The sequence below is a fragment of the Haliaeetus albicilla genome, chromosome 8 (genome assembly GCF_947461875.1).
Source record: "Haliaeetus albicilla chromosome 8, bHalAlb1.1, whole genome shotgun sequence".
NCBI classification, from domain to species: Eukaryota; Metazoa; Chordata; class Aves; order Accipitriformes; family Accipitridae; genus Haliaeetus; species Haliaeetus albicilla.
In genome coordinates, this window is record NC_091490.1 from 19,924,303 (window position 1) to 19,945,050 (window position 20,748).

Below are 20,748 nucleotides of genomic sequence, written 5' to 3' on the forward strand. Positions count from 1 at the left end.
TGTTCCAAACCTATTTCAGCTAACACTTGAAGCAAAGTATCTCCAAGCTCTTCTCTGGTTTATGCTCCTAGTATATATTCAGGCATATTCCTAGCTTTCCATTCCTCTGCATCTTCCAGTGATGCTTTCTTACTGCTTCTGCCTCTACTGTAATAATAACTAATGAAATCTCTTCATCCATGTGTTTTACTTCCGGTGGTGAGATATCCGTGGGTTTGTGTTTTGTCTGCTGTTATTTAAGGAAGAATGGAGCTGACTGCCTCTCTCCTTTTTCTCAAACGAAAGGTGTTTGTTACAACACTGGATGAGTTTTAACTTACTCTCTCTGACAGTAAGCAGAGTAACAGCCACATGTGAAATAAATTATAATGTTGTCAATCTGCAGAATAACTACTAGTCAGCTCTCAGAAGGAAAAATTCAGTAGTCTAAAGGATATAGACAAAACAATTACCTGCAATTCTTTCAGGATTAGTCCTCATTGTTTCCATAAACTGAGTCATAATGATCAGTTCTTCCCAGATTCTGCCAAGGTCACGGATTTTAGGGGCTTCCAGTAAGAGCTCCTGAGCATCTCTATATACCCTTGCAAGGCTGAAAGAAGAAATAGTGAACCAACAATAATTTAAGACTGATGACTCTTGAGAACCTTTCACACACACAGAAGAGTGAAGTCAACTTTCTCTGTGTTAGGGGTGAGGAAAAAATAAACTATTTTGTCCTTAGTCTTGAAACTCAAATGTCAGTTTTGTGGTGACTAGTTCCAGGTGGTGTGGGATTCAGTTAGATTTGGAAGTTCACAGAAGGTTTAAGAGGGCTACTGGTGTTGCAGAAGGTTGGCCTCTCATATACTTTCTTCATTAGCCACGCTGATCTTTCTGGGGAGACAGGACGTTTCCCAGAGAGCATTCACCTCACAGCTATGGTGCAAATCTGCTCTGCTTCTGGCCCAGGCTCAGCTCCAGCATTTGGATGGGGCACTCTGGGCACATGCAGCCCTGCTCAGTCAGTAAGTGACATGGAATCATTCAGACACAGAATCCTCTTCCCTCTCCCAGTTCAGTCCCCTCCAATGTAAGGGTGGCGTTCAGGTCCCTTCAAAGCATTTCTTCTAGGAGAGGCAGGAAAATGGGAGTGACAAACTGTCACAGGCAGGTGTTCACCTACTAGTTCTGGGTTAGAACATGCAGTTCAAGTGACGATGCAATCAGGCCCTGTGTTTATAAACGAGTACAAAAAAATTCTTATTCGCAGCAGGAGAGGCCATTACACTTCTTTAATGGTGTTATGTTTTTCCATACATGGAATGGTATATCTCAGTCATCTTTGACTTCTTTTAGCTTACAGGAAACGGCAAACAGGAAGGACTAAATTCTTTCAGAAAACACAATGTATTTGCTTCCTCTGTAGTGAACTGAATTTACTCTGACTCACAAAGGGACAGTTTGCTCTGTAATAAGCAACCTAGAAAAGTCAGAACGTATAGAAAACAGAACCCTATAGCTTCACTGTGTGATTGACTTTACCCCACAAAAAAAGTGCAGCTGACTATTTTAAATCCTGTTCACTAGGAACAAAAGGTCAAATGCTAAGTTAACTCAAGTTACAGACTTTCACATGACTGGAGCTTTAATGGCCTTGACATTGTTAGCTCATGAATTTTAATCACTGGATGGTCCAAAGTGGACTATATGCAAAGGGAGATTTGGAGCATTTTTTATAGCTATTCTAACAGGTTTTTACTCTAAGGGTCTTTGTCCACTATGTTGTCTTTCATAACTCAGCTATAACAAACAATGCAATAAAGCACTCCCACAGCTCTTTTTCACTAACAGTCCAGAAATGTCCTATCCTCCTACTTTGTTAATAAGCTTAGTATCTGAAGGTTACTATGCTGGTTAAAGTCTTACTAGTATGTAGCCAAAACTGGTGCTACATAAGAAGTGGCAGCGCAGATTTTCCTTTGCTGCTACTTCATCAGAGCTCTCATACAGAAGGGACAACTCAAGTGATGAGAAAAGAAAGCTTAGGGGTTTCATACTTTTATATCAAAAAAATTTGTCCTGAGACATTCACTAAGCAGTAGGCAATAGAAAGGATGGATTTTACTAAGTGAACACATCTTCCCTAGGGACTACTACAACTGAACTCTTTCTTAAAAAGGGCCAAACCCACCATCATGAGCTCTGTTTCAACTTTGTTGGCCATCATTGGAATGCAACTGATGTGCTAGAACTGAAAATTTTTGTCTTCCAGTATTTGCACACCAGTGCTTTCTTAAATGCTCACCTTTCACTTTTCATTCACACCACACAACAATTCTTTAAAATATGCCTCAGTGCACTGCTTACATGGAATTGTTGTAGTTGGACACAACACCTGGACCCTCTCCATGGGTTGGGCTGCGGAAACAGGGGTTGTTCATGTTACAGAAGATGCCATGTAACCATGGCAGTGTTCCTGCAGATGGCATTGCCTTGTTTGGGAAGTGACCTGGAGTATGGAAACAGAAATATAAATGATTAGGTGTCTTTTCTAATGCAGCCTGTGTGAATCTAAATAGCATGATGTGTTGGCTCACTACAGAAGGAATGTGATGGAAACCATACAGGTTTCTCTTTTACTAAGCAAAAAAAAGTCACTAATAGAAGCGATATGGCTATTTTCAGCTGAAATAAATTGTGACATAACTTTTTTTTTTTTTAAATAAGTAGTGAGGCAGTAACTTTTTCAGTAACAGAATTACAGAAACCTACAACTTCATAGAATATTGATACCTCATGTAAGTCCGAAAGCATCTCACAGGAAAACTAGAGCTTTTTTTTTTTTTTTAATCCTCACTGGTATATCTTATAACATATGGCTATAAATAACTAAACTACTTGAAGCAAAGTCTGTTCTTTTGCCACTGGAGAATAATACTCGGCAACCAGCTCCATTATCTCTGTCTGAGAACTTCTAGCCATTATCTAGCACAAGTCAGAGCATTAAAACATCTTATGTTCTTACATTCATGTTGGCGATACAGTGGATTAGTTTTCCTCAGCCAGACAAGGGCAAGAAATAATGACAGAGGCCATACAAGCTCCACCACAAAACGCAGCTGGGAAAAAAAAAAAAATATTTTACAGATGAACCATGTATAGAGTTACTAAGTGACTAGAGGGCTGAGGCTCCTTCTCACAGCAGCAATACCCAGTGCAGCATGTGCCCATGGTTATCCCTTGCCTGTTTCACCATTTGGAAAGGACACCTGGAAATAGCAAGGATTTCATCAGAGCACCATGAAGCATCACTATTAACGCAGCGGCTTCTCCATCTCTTCTAATGAAACTTTTAAGCATCCCGAGTGAGGTAAAAAGAGATGGCAGGTAGTACTAAACTGCCAGATAGACCAGATAAAAGTCTAAATAGTTTTTATACAAAGTAGATGACTCTATAACAATACAGGAAAAAAGGATTAGATGCAAAAGAGAAAAAATGTGGGGTTTTTTTAATCCATGCTTTCACAGTGCTAGGCTCATTAGTAGGCTGTCAGTGCACTGTGCTTACCCAGAGGTAAAAGACTTTAGCATAAGCTTGCATTCTTTGATCTTTACTTTTGTTTCTTTTTGTCGTCATTCATTTCAACATTATTAATTTTCTAATACAGGTAGAAATGTATACATTAAGATCAAACACCTTATTCAATAACAAAGAAGACCCCATCAAAGGCCACTTTATTGCCCAGACCTTTCATTACACTTAGAACAGTCACCAGCTCCCAGTCATGACAGAAAATCAAGGCCACTGCTTTACAACAGAGCAACATCCTGCCTGGTTTTCAGTCTGTTTCCTCCACTCCTGTGTTTCAGTTTGTTTTACTGTCTCTGTGTGTTTTGGCAGAGGTTTGAAACTACAACTCTTTGATCCTGTGACACAGGCTTTGGGCTCCGAGGTCCAGCTATAGGATTTTTGTGTCCAGCCACGTGGCACTTTTTTTCCTCCTACAAGAGCCAGGACAAACTGTGTCCAGAACCAGGGTTGTAGCACATGCACAGGAAAGCCCTCCCTGCCTCCTTTGCTTTGCTCCTGCCTCCCCGACCAGGCACCAAATATGTAACAATAATGCATACAGCAGCAGAGCCAGAGACAAGATGGGTCACTTGTGAATGTTTTTTTTTTTTTTTTTTTTTCAAACTGAGTGATGCAGGCAGGGCAAAAGATACTCCACAGCATAATTAAGAACAGTTTTTTGGACCTGCCCTGTTTTTTTCACTGTAACTTTGTCTAATAGCTTTAGTTAAGCATAGCTTATGCTTACAGCAAAAAGGTAGAAAGCTTTACACCAGGCAAACATTTCTTATCTTGCACTTTTTCTCTTAAGGCTTTCCTTCTGATATTTTTGTAGACAGACAAAATCTTACCAGTAGCAAAGGGCAGATGACACAATTATTAGAGAAGGAAACCTACCATTGTACAGTTCTCCTTGACAGCTGTTATGCACAGCTCAGAATACGGTGTTACAGACCCTTCTCAGCAGGGGTCCACAAGGTCTGATTAACACCCATTGCCATCCACTTGATAAGACATTTGAGACAAGCACTACACACGTATAAATTCAGATGGGTAAGAACCAGGGAGACTCCTTGGTTGTCATCTTTGTTGCAGAGTTCATCTGGTTTATTGTTCAGATGTCGATTCTTACTTCATTCCCAGGAAATACAAAATCCTCAGACTCGAATTCAGTAATTCCTTTCTGCCTGAGCTAATGAGTTTGGAAGGGATTGAAGGCTAAAGCACAAGGGAAGCTTTCTTTCAAGCTGGTACACAATGTGTCATGTGATAAGGACGAACCAAGCGCTGTTAGGCTCCTGGTTCTTTCCTGTGATCCTTTTCCTGAGGACACACAGGTGTCTCAGAACTCACTAGAAGGATCAGAGAGTAGCCCATAAGCCTGCAGAACCCCAAGATAAACAGCCAGAAATCCCAGCAACATGTACAGAGAAATGTAATATCCAGACAGAGCTGTAATGGACCAAGCCCAGTGATAAGACCATATAAATATGACAAGCTTAAACTGGCTGTGAATCAACTGTTAAATCTGTAACTAAGTCTTTCCTCTTGTGAATTAGATTAGACTAAATGATGAATTTGAGTAGAAGATTGGATATGCTTCCATTTATGGTAATGCATGATGGTTAACAAAAACCAGACTTATTTTCCCAAAATACATTTTATAGCTACTTTTGACATTATAGATTTTTGTTTTGGTTACCTAGTTTCTCTGTGTGGACAAATAAATGCGTAGGTTTATATACTTAGAAAAGGAAGTAACTTTTACTGACTCTGTTGTAAAATGTTTTACTCTTCAGAGTGGAGAAAATTTTTTTTTTGTTGTGGATTAAATCACTGTGCTTAGAAGCTAGGAATGATCATCACAAAAAGGGATCTCTAGCAACACCAAGATAGCATTTTTGAAAATTCTATAAGAAAAAAGAGAATTCCTGAAACCCAAGCAGTCACTTTGGGTCACATACCTGAGCAGATTTGCCCAAATAAAACAGTATTTCATACACTGAAAATACTGAATAACTACATAAAGACCCATTTGCTAAAAATTAAAAAACAGCGGCTTCCAATTGCCTCAGTACACACATTTGAAGGTCAGAAAGATGTGGATTTTCTGGGGGTTTTTTTGGTTGGTTTTTTGTTTTTTTTTTTCCTGAACTTGAGAACCAAACTACTACAGCTCTTTGACAATCAGTAACTGAAGTCCAGCTTCAAAAAGGAGTCCTTATATTTGGTGTAATTTACCTCAAGTATAGATTGGTGACTTTCATACTGTATTAAATCATGAGCTAGCAATGTTATATGCATCAGCTCTTGATGGTAATGTAGACTGTGGGAGACAGTCTGTTGGGAAGCTGTGAAAGAAGGGACATTCTATTTGTGAAGAAAAATCAGATAATCCTTTGATCCTGGAAATTTCAGCACATGAGTCATTCCTAATGACTAAAATCAGGTCAGCATAGGTAAGCATTTCAACTCATCCCATGGTTCAGTTTGACCCTATTCATCTCTGTTATTATAGCAAAATTGTTTGCATGACTGTTACAGCCTCACAGATGCCATAATGTACTTTTTCATTATTTTTATTTTGAAACAGGTAGTCTATCTCTATAGGACCTCAGAGGGACTTCTTTTGCTGGACAGTAGTAGTTGCAGTACATCAGATGATCAATACCCTAGTTTGAGGTTTTGTTTGATCCTAAGAAAATTTGGCTCTAGAAAAAAAAAACCAAAAAAAAAGAAGAAAAAAAGAGCTATGATGAAATAAGGTGGAAAATAATAGATAAATTTGCTCTAAGACAAAGTATCATAAGATCTAAGACGATTTGAAAGGATTTAAAATACTTGTCTGATTTTCACCTTATGTCATTCAGCCATATTAATAAAGATAAAATTTGTGTGAACTTTAGGGCCTTAACTGGATTCACATCTAAGAGCAGCTGGATGTGAAGTGCAAATCTACAGTTAGGAATCAAACCTCCCTGAGCTGAATGGTGCTCATAATGTTTTCTAATAGCAGATCTTTTTATGTGAAAATACAAAAATATTACTACCCACATGTCCTGGTTTTGGGTTTTCTTCCTAGCAGCTGGTATAGTGTTATGTTTTGGATTTAATATGATAATAAGAATGGTAACACACTAATGGTTTTAGTTGTTGCTAAGCAGTGTTTATACTAAGTCAAGGATTTTTCAGCTTCTCATGAAGTTGGGAGGGGACACAGCCAGGAGAGCTGACCCTAACTGGCCAAAGGGGTATTCCATACCATGTGATGTCATGCCCAGTATGTAAACTGGGGGGAGTTGGCCAGGGCAGGGATGCAGATCGCTGCTTGGGAAGTAACTGGGCATCGGTCAGTGAGTGGTGAGCAATTGCATTGTGCATCACTTGTTTTGTATATTCCTATCCTTTTATTATTATTATTGTAATTTTATTATTATCATTATTATTTTCTTCCTTTCTGTCCTATTAACCTGTCTTTATCTCAAGTCATGAGTTTTACTTCCCCCCCCCCCCCCCCCCCCGCCCCGATTCTCTCCCCCATCCCACTGGATGGGGGGGAGTAAGCGAGTGGCTGCATGGTGCTTAGTTGGTGGCTGGGGTTAAAGGATACCACCACAACTCTTCTCCTAGTACACAATACTATTTGTCAAAGAAAATCCCAGTATAAGTATTTTATGTTCAGTCTGTAAAGAGCAGCTTTGCAAACTGTACCAGACAAGATCCTGGACAGCAGGCCCATACAAAGATCACATTTGATTCTTTGAGGAATTTGTGATTTTTACATGCTGATAAATGTACCACTCACTTCATCCAGTGGAGTGCATGGTCCAAAGCTGAAAGCCAAAGACTAATACTTTACCTTTTGTCTTTTCCGGAGGATCCAGTTCTTCCAGAGTAGAAGTCTGACTTGCCTAAAGAAGCTCATTCTTCTGCATCAACGCTTCTGGCTAACCTGTGGCAAAGGATGCATTACCATTTCTTAGCTGACAGCTGAAACAGATCTCAGAGCAAAATAACAGTTTTCTGTTCTTATTTTAAGATTATGTTATCATAGAGATCGGTTCCTTTCATTGTCTGCACCATTTTATTTTGCACTTGATACACTATCACACATGAAAAATCATGGTTTTCCTTTGTTTGAAGGCTGTTTCCTGTGACACATTTGTCAGCACCAAAAAGCAATAGAAAGCAAAAGCATCTCTTTTGAATGAAAAAAGTCATTAACAATGAATACAGCTATTAACTTGGACTTGCAAGTAATGAAAGCAGTTAATTGTTGCATCATTTATCAGATTAAATCTGTGCTTTCAAACTACTTTTTCCAAGAAAAGATGGATTTACAACTGGACACAATTTTACATAAAACTGTTTAGTTATTATGATAAAGACAGAATTAGGTTTTCCATTCAGACACTATAATGGTATATTGATTAACACAGCCTGGAATTGATTTTGTAAAGGCAAATCCATTTTGTTGCCATTTTATTAAAAAATACAGCATCTCATATTTTTATGGTTTTAAATTCAGCAATTCCCACTACATTTTAGTAGGTATACAACAGAATTTAGACCATTGTATGCTCTGTTTTCTAGGTTCATGACTAATTTTAATCACCATGAATTTTTACCTTCAAAAGGAAAAAGAAAATTTGACATATAAATCTAAATACCAGCAAAAGGGTAAAAAATTAACCCACAGCTTGGTGACTTTGCCTAACACGATATGTTGAAAAATGGTCTTAATAGTATAGACAATACTGGGATCCTAAAACATGCATCATGACATGCAGAAGAGGACCATTTTTCCTTTGGGAGATCTAGCTTCACACTGATGGAATCTGAAGCCTATTTCAACCCATTATGGGAGGAAACATTACTGAAGTCTTGACATTGAGACCAAAGAACTGAATACAGAAGAATAAGAAATTCTGTATCAGATTGGCTAAATGCTAGTCCTTCCAGAGTTTGCTATGCTGTATTTTTGCAAAAAGGCAGCCAACCATGTAGTAATGGAGGCCAACTTTGCAAGCCTAAGTGTCAGAACACAGACATTTCTTTTTCAGAGCCGACACTAGGAAACCAATCTAAATTGATTACTTGATTGCTGAGTGTACTCAGGAGACAGAAAAGGCTAAATTTAGACACTAACATTCAAATTTTTTTCTCCTTCACTAACTGAGAAGCACACCTAGTTCTTATTCAGACATTTACCCAACCCATGGCACTTCTGAGCAATTAGCTGCTGGAAGGGTTTAGAACCCAGGAATAAAATCAGCTGAGCACCACCAAGAAAAGTCAATACTTTTGCAGTTTCACTAGTGGCAGCAGGTTCTGCATGTAAGCAGGCTAATGTCTCATAGAACATTCTCAGATGGAAAGCTGTCCTATTTTTGGTTGCAGGCAGCTCCCAGCAGTCACCAACTTGGAGCTGCCATTAGTGTGGCATGTGTGCCACTCCTCTGGAATTTCCAGTGAGGTTCTCTTCACAGAGTTGCCAACTATGGGCAGTCAGGTGGCTTTCTGACACTCTTGCATAACCCAGAGTTCTCCAACCTGCTGCTATGCTGAAGAACGAATCCTGCAGCTGAACAAATGAGGAAAAGCCAGTTTTGTTCCAGCTCCTCTCACCTTCCTCTAAACCCCAGACGGACACTGCAATCTTTCTGCAACAGCTGTGAAAGGAAATTTAAGCCTTCGTGTCAAGGCCATGAGATCTGCAGTCTGCCGATGGCCTGGCCTCTCCTCTTCCTCCTGGCTCTTTAATGAGTCATCCATCATTAAGAGTTTCTATCTCAGTGAAAGATTCCCTAGCAGTACAGAGAGTCTTAGCTCATGTTCCTAAATCTCTCGCTATGTATGGCATACATATCTGCACCACCCTGTAACTTTCACTCTTATTAGTAAGAAAATTTGTAGTGCAAGGCCATAAATGGGATTAGGATTGCCAGATAAAATGCTGTTAGCTAGATATTCCAGAAAAAAATGCTATTTTTGAGACTAAAAGTATAAGTAGTAAAAAGCCCAAACCAATAACCTTGAGCAAAAAAAGGGCAGTAAGGTTATCCAGACTGTGCTTGCTATTTAACTTAAGTTTTTTTATATTAAACCTTGCTATTTACACTTGTTGATAGTGGTGGGGAGAGATATTTTTTATAAGAGGAGTAATTCAGTGACAGACAACCTAATTAATATGCACAAAGTGCCAAAGGAATTGCTCTTTAAGAAAGCGACTACTAGATTGATTACCAAAGTTAAGATTCTGGTAAATGCATCAGAATTTAAAAGTACTTTGCCTTTTGGCCTAAAACCAAACTATTGAAGTTACGGCATTAATACATGAAGTGCAATCAACATATAAAACTTAAAGAAAGATTCTATTTTTGTCTTTTCTAAAGACACACTTTAGAATCACCTCTAATTTTAGGGTGAAAAAGAATACATTTATATTTCCCAAGACTGCTTTGTTTATAAAACCTTTACTAGGAGCTAAAGGTAAAGAACCTTGCTTTCCTAAATGGAGAAGCTTCACAGATGTGTTAAAGTATATTAACCTTATATTGCTTAGAAATCTGAATTAGACAGGTGAACACGAGATGAAAGTGTAGGGAAAAAACCCCCAAACCTTAAATAATGCAGTCAGAAGACACTGGACAGATAAGCCTCAGATTCTGTAGCAGCACAGAATAAATAAGGATTACTTAATTTTCAATCCTGAAATATCCTTTCCTATCTGGGCATTACTCAGACAGACTAACATAGAATTGTACCATTAAGATTCAAGCTCTACTAATATAAGTAGAGCAAAACACTATAATAAAATAATGACGTATGACCATGATGAAAATAGTACCTAGCAATAATGTGTTGAGAAGTCCACTTGAGCTCAGGAGGTGCATGAACTTCTGGAGTGATTGGTCACGGTGGAGATCTATCTTCGTTCTTTAAAGGCAGCACCCTGCTCACAAAATCAGTGGTAGCTTGAGACAGCTGCAATTAGAAACAGCACAGGCACTAGAAGAAATTCATTTTCCAAAAAAGCAAAGTTTATTAACATTGATATCAAGCCCCTCCTAAAACCAGAAAAAGCCCCACACACTTTTGAACTGTTCATTCAGTTTTTCATTAAGAAGCTAATGCGAATTATGACTGTTACTATTTACAATGGCATATGCTTGCTGCCTGAAGGCAACATGCTCAAGGGATGTGACTTATATCTATGGCATATGAAAATCTGTGTTTTGTTAATTTTCCTTTTGCAGGAACTGACTTCCTTTCCAGCAGGCTTATTGTAAGGGCCAACAAAAATAACTTGGTTCTATCACCAGCACACTACCGAAGCTTAGGAAGACTCTTACAAAGCTCCAACTCAAGAAAATAAAAAATAGTACTTATTTTTTAAATTTTTTTCTTTTTTTTTTCCTAGAAGTTCATACTATTACATGGAAGAACAATTTGCTGCATACATTCAGGAAGAAAACTCATATATTGTTGACAGAAGACAAGAAAGTAAAACAAGTAATTGGTTACATCAGTCATTACCGCTAGTTTTAATACACAGTATAATAAATCTAAGTACTGATTTTAAATCAGCAGAAATAAATTAATTCAATTTTTACATTTAAAAAAATCTAATTTCTCAAAGTTCAATTCTATCTTACAACCTCCAGGACAACATCAGAAGAAAAAAAAAAGGGTTAAAAAACCCCTTTAAACAATGAAATAATAAAAAAAAAGAAAAAAAAAAAAAGACCTTTTCTTCACTCTTTCTTCAGCAGGGAAACGTGACAGCTTTTATCACCTAGACCTTGCTAGACAGCACATATTCTACTGTTACAGCTGGAACCACAAAAAGGTGTCTGGGTTAGGAATAAAGTTAACCATTTATTTCTCAGCTGATAGCACAGGAGGCTGAAGATAGTCATGCAGTGAAACTGATATTTCTATATTTTACTTTATGTGAGGTAACAGTGAGGCCTAGAAATGAGGTAAGCAAATTAGCATTATATAGAGTAAGGTTTCATATTTTGACTGGCTGCCAACAACAAACAATAGGTCTTCCCTGACTTCATCCTGGCATTTCAGTAGAAGATTCCTGGCCTCCAGACTGTCAACAGCAGTTAGCAAAGGGTCCTTTTACACCTCTTACACCTTATTATCCTCTTACACCTTATTATCAAAAGCTACCAAGAATTTATCTCAACTGAGTATTTCTTTAAGCCATTTTCTTCTGAATTTAATCATTACCTACAGTATGTTCCTGCTTTTGCCGAGGAGCCTGAGCTCCAGGGGTACTGTCATATCACAGCCTTCCTCATTACCATCAGGTTAAGAAGAGTGTAACATGTTCATTAATTCTCAAATTCTTTAATATTATCATGACAAACAACTATCACCCTCCATAATTCTATTAGCAGATTCTTTCAAGTGTATGTCTGCTGATATTGCCTTAGAGAAGACAGACATCTTTCCTACTATTTCAAAACTTAGTTCATAGGAATTTCAATACTTTCTCTAAGCTCCACTTGTTTCATGGAGGTGGCACAAGTGTTTTTTTCTATTGGAGACAATGTTTGAGAGACTGGAAATTTCTTCTGGGCTTTCTAGACAAATCAGAACTGCAGTAACTGGAGAAGACAATTTTTTTTCCACCCCATTCATTTTCACAAATTATTCTGACAAAATTAATGTCCTTGCTGTTGCTACACTTCCCTTGTGAAAGGCCTGGGAAGTTTGTTCTTGTAGCACTCGCCTGTGCAGAAATACAGGTAGTTCAGTACATTTCTTCAAGGACCATCACTCTCTAAGAATAGAGACAGCAAGACACAAAAGTAACTTTCACAACACCACTACAGGAGAAAAAAATTTTCGTTCTTCTCACCTGATCTTCAATTTTATATTTTCTAGAACTTCTAAAATGTCAGCAAGCTGCAAACTCACACAGAAATACATTAAGCTAAATACAACATGACCTTATGTGTATTCAGATTCAGACTTCCAGAGATGCATTCAGAGAGGTTTTCAACAAGCTCTGTCCTACTTCAACTAATATCTACTAAATCAAGTTACATATTAATGTTAAATGGCTCATTTCACATCTCCAACACAAATTACCCCCAAGTAGTATGGTCAGATCCAGAAGCAAACAAGCACTGTGTGAACATTGAATTCTTTGTAAATAAGAATCTGTAAGGGTTGAAAGAGACAGCAATGTAGCAAAACCTCCCACCAGTGCTTACACCAGGCAATGGCTCTGTATAAGCATTATCACAGCTTCCCTCACTGCCTTGCTGTGACTGTTCTTCCAAGAAGAAGTTGATCAGCAATCCAGCCTTCATGATTTAAAAAAATAAGAAGGGATGTGGCAGTGTTTGCCTGTTTCTTTCTCCTTCACAGGTCTTTGGGGAGAGCTTTCAGAATTCTCCACAAAACTTTGTCTCACTGAACTTAACAATTGATAGGTTTACACCAGACCACACTGCAGCTCTGACAGCAGAGCACTGCACTCAGCACACTGCTTCCTTCCCAAGGCATTCTCAGGACCTTCAAGCCTCTGCACAGACTGGCCACCTAAACCACTGACTTTAACCTGACTTCCTTCACAAAGGATGACACGGTAACCTCCCTTTTACAAGTGGCTTTGATCTAATTTCCGTTGGACATATGTTCATATAACAACTGAGACTCACCCTGCTACAATCTTGACAGAGAAACAAAGGGCTTTATAAAGCCAGAGAGAAAAGTCCACTCTGATTAATGGCAGTGCAAAGCAGAGAAACTAGTGCTGCTGCTTGGCTGTAGACTGTGTTTAAGCACCACGACTACATGTGAGGCAATCAGACAATTTAATAGTTTTATTCAGCAAACAAACATTTTAACCCTGAGATTCTAAGCCAAGTTATTTTAAGAAAATAGATCCTTTTTCTGCTGCCCGCATGTACACAGAGACAGCTCTAGCAGATTAAACTAATCTCTCCTAATTAGATTTTTTACATTACAATTGGATGATGGTAGGGTATATTTGTTTTCTATGTTCAACTATATCAGCTATGCCTGCGACCCATTTTTGCTTTGTAAAGCATGGGATCTTTGAAAGTAAACAGAGAAAGCTTATGTGGGGCCTATCGTGTCACATGGAAAGCGAAAATACAGTTCAGTTTATGGAGTGCACTGCACAATTTCTCTGGTAGCTCTACCCACAGTTGCCACTATCACTTAGGGATTTCCTAATGATCTGTAGTTTGTTGCCAGCAGCAGCAAAAAAGGAGGCATTCCAATTATGTAACAGAACATAATGAAGGCAATGAGTGGAAATAAGAGATTTGGTGATAGGTCTTGCATTATGCCTGCAATAGATATCTGATAACATAAGAGTTCCCTGTGATGTACTTCATGAACATCTACATGCAATACACAGGGTCATATGGTATGCGTGTTCCGTTATCCCCTCACCTACATATGCCATAGTTTAAACAGCTATTTGAAATACCAGCATTTTATTAGTTTTCTTACTCCCAGGCTTATTCCTGACTTCTGACTACAAAGTCAAATCTGGTTAAATATTGTTTGTCCAGCAAATTATAAAAACATCCCTAGTAAACTTCCCAGCAACACAAGCAAAGATTTCTCTAAAATAAGAGAATTTAAAAATTACGTGAAAAGACACCTTTGAAAATATGCATACTCCTGTGTACTGGGTATGCTCATGGGCCAACACTTCTAATTTTCAGGAATAATGCTTTTCAGCCTCCAATTTCTTAACTGGTGAAATGTTCTTTAGAAGAGCATGTACCCAGACACAGCCTCACTAGAAAGCTAACACAATCAATGCTAACAAAATTTTGCCCAGGTGACCTGTAAGAGCATACGTGTATAAATGTATCTTACATAGATAAACAAATACACCTATGTGTGTAGAGGAAACTACACATACATGAGCTGGGGTTTTCTGAATTAAGGTAAGTTTTGCACCCACCTATCTTAAACTTCTGCAGAAAATCTAAGTTGAAGGTTTTTAAACTCCTCCTAATGTGTTTCAGAGGCCTCCCTCCACGAAATAGATAAGGAGTGACCTGAAGGACAAGAATGGGAAGTTCTGGCAACCTGGGGTCAAATGATATTTCTTGGATATGGCTGGTAGTAAAAAAAGTTAAAGAAAGGAGATGGAAAGTGAGGAAACATGTTGCACTACTTGAATAGACAGCAAAGAACAAGCTGCAAAGAAGCAAGTGCACAGAAACTAGCAGAAGCTGGATTATTCACAAGGTTGCTGATACAATGGTTCAAAGGGAGTGCTGACAAGAAACCAGAGAGAGAATAAGAAAAGACCCAGTGAAACTTCCATTATAAAAGTGTATTTCTAAGAATCAAAGAATCAGAATCAGACTCCTCCACATGTCAAACACAGGGGAATGTGGCATCTTAAACAGGTTCTGTAAATGTGCAAACCCAGCAGTGGGCTAATCACCCCAATCTGTGGTTAAACAAGCACAAAGCACACTAAGTGCAAACTCAGAAGGCATGTTTGCTACTTCTGGCGTAATCCAGTTTACTTCACATAGACACTCTTCTGTCATCCAGCAGCACAAGGGCTGAGGAGTGAGGATTTTCCTAGCATTCACCTTCCTCATTTTACATTTTGGAAGGTTTAGGATGGCCTTTTCTCCTACCTGTGAGTGAAAACACTTTTCAAGGATCCCACACATCTCTGAATTTAGAAACAGAACTCCGCTCTCTCGACTAAGATAAATGGGCATGCAGATAAAACATTTTATTCAGAAGGTTTGTCTCCAAAGCATCCTCCTGTGCAACTTAATTCTATGTTGATGTGTTTATATAAAATAGCATTGTTTGTAAATATCAGCCCCCCCCAACTTCACTAGGAGAAAGTTGAAATAGTTTGTCCTGTTTCCCCAACATATTAAGTCTATCTGTATATTGATAAGTGGGATAGCCCACTAAGACCATAGTTACAGTGAAATAGTGAGTGCTGAGGACCCAGCACCCACACAGTATATGCCTGGGTGTTACTTCAGATAAACTCCAGTCTGGCCCCATGGACTGAACATGCATTAGCAGCTGCAGCACATCAGGTACACTGGTGAAGCGCATGTTCCAGTTTAGTCTCATCCAAAAATAATCAAGTTCGTGTGCTCAGAGATCACCCTGTACTGTGAGCCACAGTGGTACATAGAGGTGTCACTTAAAAAGTACAAACATGCTCTGAACTAAGTTACCAATGTTAGCACACGCACACTAACTGTCTTGGCAGAGCATTTCATGTCAGCTTTCAGATGGACTCACTTAGGCCTCTGCTAGACTACAAAAGCTAAAAGAATTCATGGATTTGCAAGCAAACAAGGATTTCTTAAATAGAAGCAATAAAAAACTGGAAAACTTACCACAAAAGCTTACCTCATGTGTGAGCAGTGCTGTGCTATGGGAAAGAGAAAGGTTTCTGAAGGAATGTTCAGCTTGGCTGCAAAGAAACACATATCTTAGATGCAGTTAGTGCTTGCAGAATAACACTGCTCAGTTGTAAGGAGATTGTTTTAATCCCCTGCTTGATACAGAACAGCTCAACCTGCAAGTTTAAGGACTCCTGAATAAAAATCCTCACAAACATCCAATATGATCAGCACAAGCACAATAAAATCTGTACTAGGAGGCTGGGATTTCTGAAGGTGTATCTTCAGATCTGAACAAAGCCCTGTATTTGAAAAGATAGTCTCAGAAGGGTACTTCTGGTAGCATTAGGGGCCCTGCTAAACAAACAGATGTCATGATTAATTAGGTCAGCAATTTATGGAAGTCGGTACTCTGCCAAAGCTTTAAGAGGGATGAGGCAGTGCTTTACCACTTCAGAAAATGCAATTACTAAGCAAATCTGGCACAGAAAGGTTTCCTTCCCAGAGGGCAAGCCGCAGGGTGCTGGCACTTTGCATGACCCAGAGCCTGTCACCTCTGGTGGGTGGGTGTGATTACTGCAATTCAGATGGGGCGAAGCAATTTCAAACACAAGACCTCAGGAAATCAGCATCAGAACCGGAAGAAACAATAGGGACCATCAGTAACATTTCCAGTCAAAAAGAAAGCCCAAGTCTTTTCCACCAGGCTTAAGGCTCTGCTGCCGCGGCCTGTCACGTCCCACCTCTGCCGCGGCCGGTTCCTCACCGCCCCGTCCCGCGCTGGCAGGAGGCGCCCGCCGCTCCCCGGGGCCTGCTGAGGCGCTTCCTCACACGGAGGGGAAGGCCTCAGTGCACCAACCCGAACAAAAGACAGCCTTGACGTCAAGGTGCGAACATTTCCTAAAATTTACAAATTAAAAAGTCACACACTGGCCCTTAAGCCACTGCCTCCCAGCCCCCCCACAGGCTGCCCCGTTCCCCAGTCTGGCTGGAAGGTTCTGGAAGAACCCTCCAGCCTCTGCACCACAGCCCTTCCTGTGGTGTCACCACGCGGGGCAGCAGGGTCACAACTCTTAAATAAGCTTCAGTGATTTTAATTTCAAAAGAAGTGTGCTCGCTCCTTCACTTGTATTGCATAAAAATAGTCAAAGACATTACAAAGCAGGGACAAGCTTAATTCATCTTTTGAAAGTGATGATTTTTTCATAAAATAATGTGGTTTTATGAGACACCTACTCATAAACACACAGAGGCATGCAGAAAGGCGCTGCGCTCTCCCACTCCCAGCTGAGCCCACCAGTTGCTGCCTGGTTGTGGGAAACATCGAACAAAGACCCGAAGCACTTTTAAAAAAGCAGAAGCCTTTCACACTAGCTAAACATGGAAGCAGATGGTACATAAAGAGCAATATAGTAACTAACAACCAGTAGTAACCAGTATTATGACTTGGTTAAGAAACATTTGTCTGCTTCTCACAGATTAGTATGCACTATCATAATTCTCCATCTCAGCAGCCTGCTCCGGGAAGTACTGGAGACCATCCATCCAACTGGACGAAGTCTTCACTACAATTTAAGCTATTAGCATATTCAGTGATAGACATATGCTAAAACACTTAAAAAATATAGTGAGACAATAGATTTAATGGTAGTTCAGAAATCAATTTGCCATCTTGTGGCCCTAATCTATACTGATCAGCACCATCCTTTCACAGCTGTGCTACAAGGTTCTGCTACAATGCCTGTAATGTTTCATTAACACTATTTCTGCTCATTAACCAGTTGTGTGGGGTCCCCCCCTACTCACAATGTGGAACAAACTCCCATCTATGTCAAGAAGCCTTTATCCCTCCCCTTATTTTATTATGCAACTCACAATACCAGTCTGGGCAGATAGGAGCATCTTCAGCTTTTCTGTAGTATGAGGCAACTCCCCAAAGAAACAGCTCCTAGCACGGCCAGAACCATCCAGTGGTAGCATGGCCTTTGCCAAAAATGCAAGCCATGCTTCTGTGGAAATGTGACAAGGAATCAGAAGTTCAGCATGCAAGTTTAATAACTTTTGTTCTGGAAACTAAAATCAGATTACATCCACTGAATACAGTGTGGGATTTATTTTGGGATATTTTGGGAAGAAGGGCAAAGTGAATGGAGTAGGAAAGTCAAGTACATTTTATGTTGTAAAACCAGGATAGTGATTCTTTGCTTTTCCTGTCATCTGAAAGTCGTCTTTGTTCTTTTATCGGTAGAAAGTACCATGCTAAAATAACTGCACTCTATAGTATGTAAGAAAAAGTCAAGCTAATTGTAATCTCATTAAGGAAAGCATGCCACCCCCCATCCCCGGAAGACAGATGCAGCAGAGTACTATACTATTGCAAAGGCCAAACGTCTGTATTTTAATAAGTTAGAAGAAATCCAGATATAGAAGCCATAGAGTCACTGAAATGTTAACAAGTTAATATATTTTAAAGCAAATATAACACAGTGTACACATAAAAGTCATTTAATACAAAGTGGAAATCATTAGATGCACCTACTAATGCAGATTTTTGGTTATTTTCAGCTCTTTCACCAAAACTTGGAAACAATGCTCTTCATTTCAGTTACACCAGGCTAAGTGGTGAAACTGATCTATAGCAAGCAAATCACTGCCTTTTCATCACCTGGGAAAGACAGCACCACTGCAACTGGTCTCTCCAGAAGGGCATCCAAATGAAAGGCTGTGCACATTTACCCCACTTGCTAAGCTATACAAGAAACCAGACATGCATTGATTGCTGCTTCTGAATAGTAAAGCTCAGTAAGTGCATCCTTGCTGTACAAAAAAAAAAAAATAATTAAAGTGACAACATAGAAAACTGGCAACAGATAACCCTGTCTGCCTAAAATATACACATATGATACATAGTTATGGACCATGCTGGCCAGTATATAAGTCTGTTCGGGAGCAAAGCTTTAATTGCACGGATTAGAAAACTGAAAAAATGCTTTTACAGAGCAAAGCATGAGCTTTGGTTTATGCTTAGACAGTGAACATTAAACCTTCCATTTTTATTGTAACATCTATTATGAAAAATGGCTCCTTTCAGTGCTACATGCAACAATTGTTTCTCTGCATAAGCACTCCATTCCATACAATGAAATGAAGCTCAGTGTCTTATTCAATGAACTCATTAGCTGTATCTAGACTGGGAATGCATTAAATCTTTATGAAAAGCTACTGAATCACAAAAAGTTTGACTTTTTCCTTCACAATTCCCCAGCCCCCTCCCCCCCTTTTTAAAATGCTGCATATATAAAAATAACTCCAATATGGCACAAAAGTGGGATTCTCAAGGGAAGGCAAGGAATAAAGGGGCAAAGGGAAGCATCCACTGGCAACATCAAATTGCATACAGTCCAAGAGGAATTTGCACCCTATACAAAATGAGCTTCCCTGTGTTCCAGTTCTTGGATCCTTTTTGGTCTCAGTCTCTGGTAAGCAGGCTTCAGATCTGTGGGGTGAATATCCTCTGAGCTAGTTTTTTGTTCGTTTGTGTTTTGTTCAGGATCACCTGATGGAAGTGCAGAGCTCCTAGCCAGTTTCACAGTATTATCCTGGTGAAGCACAGAGCTAGCACTGGTTGGTGCACAAGCTTTAGCAAAAGAACCCTCTTCATTTTGTTTTGATTTGTTAGAGGGTGGTTTATAAAATGTCCCTGGAGGTGGCTGTAATGTTCTTGGTGCCCTGAAGGCAGCAAGAGGATTGGCATCAGGACCATTCCCTTCTGTTGCTGTCCTTCCTGACCTGACAGAAACAGAATATGGCTTACTAGGAAGAACGGCATTAGCTGAATTGTTACCAATGCTGCACGATGAAGATAAGGCACCTGCAGTTCCACTCTCAAGTGCTCGGTTCTCCTGTGGGACATTAGTCACGATCATTGCTGTCCTTGCTGTGATATCATACTGCTTATATTGCTTGTCCCAAGTTTTTCGCAGCATTTGGGTGTCGTAACAAGGAAATCTGCTGCAGGTATTAACAGCAGGGAGTGCCTTCACCTCTGAAACTTCTTCAATAGTAGGGCTTCTGCCAAGTTTCTCTGGACTTACTGCTCCTGCATTTCGTGAATTTCTTTCATTCAAAACACATGGAGGAAGTATTCGGTCTACAGGTAGGCTCACAGGGCGACTAGCTGGTTTTGTCCTTGGAACCCGCAATGGAACTTTGGTAATCTGACGGTTAGGTTTTGCAGGAAATAAGTTAATTTTACAGCTGTCTTCACCTAGAGAAGCAAATGAATCATAGTCTCTCTCTGAAGCTGGACTCACAGCATCACCTAAAAAACACACAAACAGATGTGACGATCTTTGCACCAAATATAAAGAGAAGTCAGCAAGACTTTTGCCAACAGAATATGAACTTTATTAATAATCCCTTGACAGTTGGTATTTTAACAGGATAACTGTTTTTAGGTATACCTTGTATATATACTAGGAGTATCCTATTCTAACCAAACATTAGCATTTCAATAGCAGGAAAACACATACTGTACAGATGTAACCAAGGAAGACACTGAGGAGAAAACAAGCCAAGAGACACAGACACTGCACTTTTTTTTTTTTTTTTTTTTGTTTGGTGCTTTACCATCCTTGAATATTTTCAGTTTTAATATGTTGCAGAATGTTGCACTGTTAATGTACAGGACATGACTGAACTGGTAACACCAGCTGAAAATCAGTATAATTAAAAGTGATCATGTATAGTTATTCATAAATAAAGTAGATGAAATCACACCTACATTAAAAC

The 20,748-nt window shown here is 39.3% G+C and overlaps 2 protein-coding genes across 14 annotated transcripts in view; both read right to left on the minus strand.

Moving 5' to 3' along the window:
- ABCA4 (ATP binding cassette subfamily A member 4) overlaps positions 1-16,294 on the minus strand; it is an 86,270-nt gene extending 69,976 nt beyond the window's left edge. For 2 of the 8 annotated variants that reach the window (XM_069789263.1, XM_069789266.1), the window contains exons 1-6: positions 15,965-16,294; positions 10,404-10,540; positions 7,413-7,505; positions 3,008-3,101; positions 2,350-2,491; positions 453-592 (exon numbers count right to left, since the gene is read on the minus strand). In XM_069789263.1, the coding sequence (XP_069645364.1) occupies positions 453-592; positions 2,350-2,491; positions 3,008-3,101; positions 7,413-7,478 (442 nt within the window). In that variant the 5' untranslated portion in view covers positions 7,479-7,505; positions 10,404-10,540; positions 15,965-16,294. Of the gene's footprint in view, positions 1-452; positions 593-2,349; positions 2,492-3,007; positions 3,102-7,412; positions 7,506-10,403; positions 10,565-12,431; positions 12,454-15,964 lie in introns of those variants that run through there. The other 6 variants (XM_069789264.1, XM_069789262.1, XM_069789259.1 and 3 more) reach the window with 5 other exon arrangements.
- Positions 16,295-18,399: 2,105 nt separating this feature from the next.
- The window catches only part of ARHGAP29 (Rho GTPase activating protein 29), a 54,434-nt gene continuing 52,085 nt past the window's right edge, over positions 18,400-20,748 (minus strand). For 5 of the 6 annotated variants that reach the window (XM_069789294.1, XM_069789292.1, XM_069789293.1 and 2 more), the window contains one exon: positions 18,400-20,278. In XM_069789294.1, coding sequence (XP_069645395.1) covers positions 19,377-20,278 — 902 coding nt within the window. In that variant the 3' untranslated portion in view covers positions 18,400-19,376. The remainder of the gene's footprint in view (positions 20,279-20,748) is intronic. The other variant, XM_069789295.1, reaches the window with a different exon arrangement.